This window comes from Mytilus edulis, chromosome 6, assembly GCF_963676685.1.
Source record: "Mytilus edulis chromosome 6, xbMytEdul2.2, whole genome shotgun sequence".
Classification (NCBI taxonomy): domain Eukaryota; kingdom Metazoa; phylum Mollusca; class Bivalvia; order Mytilida; family Mytilidae; genus Mytilus; species Mytilus edulis.
Window position 1 is genome coordinate 62,997,306 of NC_092349.1, and position 7,997 is coordinate 63,005,302.

The window sequence follows — 7,997 nt, forward strand, 5'->3', positions numbered from 1 at the left end:
TAAAAATTCATTTGAAGACCCCCTTGAAGGTTTTTGAGAATTACAAGAGCCATCTTGCACGTAAAACCCCCATGAACATTTTGAAAAGTTGGCATGTACCGGTATGAAAAGTGCTTAAACTAATACCTGTTTAATCCAGTGAGCTACATCCTCTATATTCCAGACAGGCACTTGAGGTGTAAGTTTATGTGGCACATCTTCTCCTATGATCTTTAAAGCCTGGGCTGCTAGCTTTGATGCTGTGGCATTGGGACTACTAGCTACAGTTTTCAGGGGTTCAATAGCACCAATATCATAAAATATCTATATCAAAAGAATACATGAATATAAAAATATTTAGGTTCAATGATATATCATGAGAATAAATTAACCTTTATCATGTGTATTATTGTGTATTTTTTTTATTTTTAACATAAAAATGAGGATACATTTTAAATGATATCTAGGGTAAAATTTAAAATTTAAAAGAAATAATTCAATTTTGTTCTTTTTAAATCTTTTTATGACATCAGTCAATAAATTTTTTAAAACTGTTTTTACCAGCATGATTATTGTCCATTATTTGTTGTGAATATTTACTGAACTGTATAAAGATTATCATATGGTTATCCTTTTTCTTCTTCTAAAAAGTTAAGAAAATTCAAGAGAACTTAGAAATGTCAGTTCCTTCCAATGTTTTGTGTATAAGACTACGTATGTACAAATATGTATACATGTGATAAAGACTATTTTTTTGAAAAGTGTTTAACTTTTAGAATTTACCCCGACTCTTCCTTGTTCAGCTTTTATCCCAGCTTCCATCGCAAAATGAAAAGCAGCAAGTGCTTGGGCTTCTTCTCTTCGACTAGATAGTAAAGGGATGAGGTGTTCCAAGTAGATGCTGTCACGACCTTGACGATGTGCAAGGTCATTTTTAGCAAACACTGATGGTTTTGTACTGTTTATAAATGGCATTACAAGGTCCAATGTCCCAGATTTCATCACAGCTGCTTCAAGTTCTTTATTGGCGACAAGGACGCAAATTGCTAAACAGGCATAATAGCGAATATTGTCGTCTGCCATAAATGCCAAGGGGAATAACCACTCAGGAACATTATGTGTTGCCATTTCCTCTTGAACTTCACTTCCTCCAAACAAAGACAAATTAGAAATAGCTTTGGCACATCGTCGTAATACTCCAAGATCAGCACTTCTACACCAGTGAAGTATAATATCAAGTCCACCAAGTGCCACCATTTTAGATGCTGCCTCGGCAGAAACCTTGAACAATCCCTCTAAGATACCGGTTGTATATTTTGCAAATTCGTGATTATCTTTCAAACTTAACGTCATGTTGATAACTGTTTCTAGACCATTCTCGACCACGTATTTTCTATTTTCTGTTGATAGTATTTGTTCGAGTAAACCAGCAGATGCTTTAAGAAGGTCTTTATTTGAAGATGAGCAATTTTGTATGACCATATCCAGAATTCCCTCCTGTCTGATGACATCACATAAACCGTAGGATAAGTCTCGTCCATATATTTCCATTTTCCATGCATGTTCTATTACTCTTAAAATGCTGTTTAAATGTTTTATCTCCTCGTTAACATTACCATTTGCATTTTTTATGGCTTCTATGTGTTGTTCTAAATTTCTTGACGATTTTTGATAACTGACTTTTAGATTTGTTAGGCACTGCCAGGAAATATGAGAGTCACTTGAGTATGACGGGGGGAGTTCAAGGGGATATTTTAAACATAGAGCAGGTACAGCTTCCTCTTTCTCCATCAAATCATCAATAATGCCGTCTTGTGAGAAAGAATCTTGAGATAAACAAGACATGGATGACTGCACGGATGAACATTCTGAGCTGCGAAATTTTACTTCTTTAGATTTGGAGTAAGAGCTAGATTCTTCGGAGGCTTGTGAGGACATTATACCCTTACTCTTACTGTCTACTTGTTTGTACGCCTCTACTGATGATTTTTGACCCATCTGAACACTACTTTTACTGGCTTCAGCTTGGACCATTTTTCCCATGCCTCTTTCGTCCTTACTGGACATCTTCATACTCATAGCGGCTTGTTCAGTTTCCTCAGACTTGGACAAATCAAAATAGACTTTGGCACTTTCAGAAACTTTCTTATTCCCTAATATCCCTGTGTTGTCATCTATATTATCTGAGGAACTGTGTGCAGCTGCTTTGTACGATACTGATTTGTTGGATTTCTGAGCTCTTGCTTCTTTAAACAAGGAACTTTCTGATACAGATTTGTCAATCATTTTGTCTGGATCAAATTTATTCATGGATCTGATACCTTTCCTTTCCAACAGGGGACCAGTCCTACTAAACATGGAATCAAAATCATCGTCATCATCATCATTGTCCAATGATCTCAATTTCCCCTTCCTATCCATTATTCTGAAAAAAAATAACAAGTTTGATACACAATTTTTCCTTTTTCCTATTAAACTTATATCCAATTGATATTTTATAGTGTGCTACTATGTTGTGATGTTACACAGTTGTTTCAAATAAGGTTGAAGGTTTGGTACCATTAAAACGTTTACAAACCCTGCACCTGTTTACAGGAATCTGATGTTCAGTAGTCGTCATTTGTTGATGTGATTCAAAAGTGTTTCTCATTCCGCATTTTTTTTCATACAGATTAGACCATTGGTTTTCCTGATTGAATGGTTTTACACTAGTAATTTTTTGAGGCCCTTAAAAATATACATGTAGCTTGCTGTTTTCAGCATAAGCCTGTCTAGTGAAGGCTCCATGTTGAAGACCATAGTTACCTTGACCTATAATGGTTTATTTTTATAAATTGTGACTTGGATGGAGTGTTGTCTCATTGGCACATACATATTTGTACATGTATACCACATCTTTCTATATTTATGTTAAATTTATATTGGTTTTGAACTTCATGCCATAGCGTATTTCAATCTAAAACATGTATTCATTAAAAAAATGTGTTTTCAATTTTAGACTTATTTAAGTCAGAAAATGACAGACTTGTAAAGGTCTACATGTATTTATGTTGATGAAAAAACTTAATTTTACTTGGTGGCCAAAGTACATTGTACACCACCTATGACAGCAAAACCCTGTCTGAGAGTCCACAAGGACTTGAGATATCTATTGTCTATATTTAATCATGTCAATTATCTAATTGAACATGCTTACTAAAAACAGATGTTTTACCTCATTATGTGTGGTTCCAGGTGGTTTCATTGTAAGGTTAATTAACATTCTCTCCGATTTTTTAGGACTCTCATTCATATTTTTCTTTAGAAGACAAAGCATTGTCTTTCAATGTTGTCATTATTTGATTAAGATGCATGACATTTTTATAAATATATGCTTGGGTCTTGAACATGTTGAAGTTAATTTATCAACTTGTTGGAGTCGATATTTGCAACTTTTTGTTTCTGGTCAATTATTTCTTGCTTTACAAAATTTGACTTATTAAAGTTGTATTTTGTCTTGCATTTAAGGGAGACAAATCCTAAAACTTACAAATTAAGACCTCTATAACATGTATAAGTCAAAATGTGAATAGAGTAAGTCAAAAGCAGATTCAGACTTACTTATGTCTGAGCTCTGACTATGACATAGACATGCATGTACATGTAGATACCACATACTGATGACGTCTGCCTTGTAGGCGAAACAAAAAGACAATAGTAAATAAAATTGCAGACCATTTGAAGTTTTACTGTGAATTTTAATTATTAATCTATACATGTATTTATATTGGTAAATTTAAGTTATCTCCCTTACCAAGTCTTTTAGAATTACCTTATAAATGTATGCATGTATATGTACTGTAATAAGTAACAATGTATTTTTTACTTGAGTACATAACTATTTAATTGTCTGTCACTAATGGTTGTTTTTCCTATTCATAAATTTATAAAATTAATGAACAATTTCATGTAAAATGACAATATTCTCATTTGTATGTTTTTTTTAAAACATTTTGTTAAACTGACTTAAATAAACAGCATACAGAAAATGTACAGGGAACCATTAATAAAGACCATGAAGAGCTTACTTAAATACATGTACAAAAATGTACCATATATAACATATTTTTGTAAAGTTCTTGAGTTAAAATAATGAACATGATGAACTTTTATCTAAAAATAAATAAAAATAAAATGCATAAAGGAAAAAAAATTGAAGCATGTTATGAACTTGAGAATTTAACATGTGTAAGTAGTTCAAAAAATTACTAGTCTACAATGTAAGAATTTTTTTAAATATCAATAAAAAAGAAAATTGGAAATTGACAAATTGACTATGACTGACTAATAATTATAATAAAAATACGAATTTATAATTTACATCTGATTTTCAAGTATATAAATATTACTTAAAAAGAATAAGTTGTACCCCTTACAGTAAGTTCAAATAAACTTCCTACATTGTACTAAAATATATCTCTTTGCATTGTGGGAGTAAACAAGAATGTTTCCTCAGTATACGATGCCCCATCTGCACTATCATTTTCTATGTTCATGTTCATCAGTTGATTGTGAAAATGGTGGAAAATCTCTAATTTGGCATTAAAATTAGAAAGATCATATCACAGCATGCATAAGGAACATGTGTCAGAGCTCCAGAAAAGCTGAGTATTTGTGTGATCATGCAATAAAAATAATCAAAAACCCAAGTGTGGACAGTGCATGTGTCAGTTGTGATTAAAAATGTGTCAATGATACATATGGCATGATGTCATATTTCCAGTAAATAAGATATGCATATCATGCATATAATAGCCTATTTTGAGAGGGACACTATTACAAATAATAATTTATAAAAGACAAATAAGTGGTAGATTTTCTTTGTTTAATAAGGGAGGGGGAGGGGTGGTGGGATAGGAGGGATCCTAATCCCGAAATCCTGGGCTGAAAAACTTGAAATCGTAAGGTCCCTAACTCATAGAAATTTAAATCTGACATCCAGAAATTCCCAGATCCCTAAAGGACTAATCCCGAAATCCCCAGCTTAAAAACACCCAATCCTGGAGTCCAGATAACGCTCATTCCCCCCTCTTAAACATGTTAAATGCATGTATTGTAACTTTTCTTCAGTTTTAAACATATCTTGTTAAAGTAATGTATATCATGCATATTACTCGCTTCTAAAATGTTAAAAATAAATTATTTAATTAATAGACGTATTTACACTTGTATGCAAATTTGTCCACCATTACATATAATCACACAGGTTCCCATAAACTTTGACATCATAATTCAAAACATTTGACGTCATAACGAAAAAATGACTGTGCTTTACATCAAAAGGTTATTCGGAGTTGACATAAGGACATTCAGAGGCAAAATACATCTAAATACCAAAAGTGTAAATACGTTTATTGTATATGTTGTAAATCATAATTAATTTCAAATGAAGTATTTGATAATTAATTTCGAAATAAAGAAAACAACATCAAACATCATCATGATCATACTTATATTCTTCAAGTAGTCTGAGTTTTGTATAGTCCAAGTTTGTTATAGTTAGATTTTGTGAGGCCAATTATGTGGCCTTCCTTTACTTTAGGGGTCCCAACATTACTGTTAAAAAATGGAGGGTCCCACAATATAGAGTGTATTTAAATACATTTTGTATAATATTATATACATGTATTCTGTTGTATTGATTGTTTATATGATATTGGCTTGTATATGTCTGTTATATTGGTTGTTTATATGGTTTCGGCTTGTACATGTATATATATATAGGTTGTGGGACCCCTAAAGTACAAGAAGGCATTATAGGAGGGTCCCACAATATACAGTGTATAATTATTATGTTATAGGCCGAGTTTGTTGTAGTCCAATTTTGTTATAGGCCGAGATATCATGGATTCATTTGTATGATGTAAACTGGTCCGCCGTTCTATCTATAGCTTCGCACCGAAGGAACGGGTTGGAGCTATTGTCACATTGGCATTAATTGGACGAGTCGTACAAATTCAACGATTCGCTAATAAAACTAGCCAATTAAAGTGATAGGAAATTGACCTCAAATATTACTAGTGCGATGCCGCAAAATAAACAAGTATCTGTTAATTAACCCTATGGTGGTACTCGCAGATAAATGACCAACGAGCGTGTTAACATGTTCTTGACAAACTGAGCCGGTATCTTTCATTCCCTAAAGAACTCAGTAGGGTTATAAATGTGCTAATTTCTCTTTGATTTGTTATCAGTATAATACATAATCAAACATAGCACATGATGTACTAGTCTCGTCAAATTATTAAATTCCGTGGTCAGAATTCGGAGAATCCGGGTCCGTCCGCCCTGATTTCGGTTCGCCCTAGTTACTGTTCGCCCTAGTTCCGTTTCGCCCTGAGACCGTTCGCCCTGATTTTTATTTTTTATTATAGTGTTGTGTTGTGTGTATTTAATTTATATGTTGAAGCCAGTCTTCAATTTCGCAGACTATTTACGAACTATTGAGAACTAAGTTAGTATCTGTATGTAATTACGTTACTAGGAAATCCCTATCACACATCCTTTTACTTTACCGGTACATTTCCACACATGATTTGATCAATAAAAATGATACATTAGGAGCACTAAAGTTATACATAAGAAAGTGTTCAAAGTTCAAAGTGTTAATTGATCTAAAATTCTTTACTGCAGCGGCTGAACGTTGTCTAGTGGGTTGTCGGACGGCTTGTACAGTTTGGCAATAACTTTGTAAAAATTTTATTTGAGAAAAATGTTATTTTCATTATTAATCCATCAAAGGCAATTCATCATGTTCATATAACAATCAGTGATATCAAAGATTTCAAATTATCAGCAATCAAAATTCAATCAACAGTAATTAAAAGTAATTATAAAATAAAGTGTAACAATGCAGCCAAGAATTTTATTTCATTAATATTCTGTATTTAACTTGTAATAGATATAGATAAATTTTAATATATATAAATATATATTTCTTTCATAAATGTAACGTATACATTGTACATATCATAAATAAAAATAGGGCGAACGAACCCAGGGCGAACGGATTACCAGGGCGAACAAACTCAGTGCGAACGAACCTAGGGCGAACATGTAATCAGGGCGAACGATCCCGATACCGAATTCGGACCACGGGATTTAGGCCATACCTATTGTCAGTGTAGGATAAGTGAACACAACAGGGGGCCAGTTTATTGTATGATGTAGCCACACAATTTGTGTGTTTACCAAATTTTCTATATTTAAAGTTTGATATGAAGTTCACATTATTATTACATCCACCGAATGCTGTTATACAAAAAATTATGCAGGACACGTTGGCATCTCCGTTGTTTCGAAATGACATATTTGATCAGATGACCATAAATGACAAAATATGTAAACAAACGCAGACATACACTTTTTGTGTAAAACGTACTGCACTAAAAAACTGATACATATGATAAAAACAATAATGATTGAATTGGAAAGAGGTATATGGATCGTCCCTTTTCTTACCATATGGGCACTTTATCATTCACTGACAAATGGTTGAGGAATTTGCGTAAAATACATTCCCGAAAATATCCTTCATTTATTTACTTTTAACACAGAAGAGTTAAAAGAAGAAGGATAACTCTGTCAGTCTCTCTTTGTGCATTTAATGAAATTTAATCATTAGTCAGACTTAAAAGGCTAAAAAGCTGTTAAAATAGACAGAGTTGCCATTTGTACAATTCTGACAATTAATTCCACAGTATCATGCAAGCTGTATAGGTTAAATTTTGAAAAAAGTGATGCATCCTTCAGAAATTTACATAAGTGGGGGCCCACTGACTGACCTATTAAGAGGGGGTGGCCGGCCCACTCCAGTCACGCTTCAATGATTCCCTATATAAGCAACCAAATTTTTTTTTCACAAAAAGGGGCCCCCTGCCCCCCCCCCCCCCCCCCCCCACTAAATCCGCCTCTGAGGATACAAATCAATAAACAATAAATAACAGACTGAATTAACTTAAATGGCAATTTTAACGTGA

The 7,997-nt window shown here is 33.2% G+C and overlaps 1 protein-coding gene across 4 annotated transcripts in view; it reads right to left on the reverse strand.

Moving 5' to 3' along the window:
* LOC139528079 (NAD(+) hydrolase SARM1-like) overlaps positions 1-7,577 on the reverse strand; it is a 32,952-nt gene extending 25,375 nt beyond the window's left edge. For all 4 annotated transcript variants that reach the window (XM_071323892.1, XM_071323890.1, XM_071323889.1 and 1 more), the window contains exons 1-3: positions 7,480-7,577; positions 763-2,404; positions 127-303 (exon numbers count right to left, since the gene is read on the reverse strand). In XM_071323892.1, the coding sequence (XP_071179993.1) occupies positions 127-303; positions 763-2,400 (1,815 nt within the window). In that variant the 5' untranslated portion in view covers positions 2,401-2,404; positions 7,480-7,577. The remainder of the gene's footprint in view (positions 1-126; positions 304-762; positions 2,405-7,479) is intronic.
* Positions 7,578-7,997: the final 420 nt, after the last annotated feature.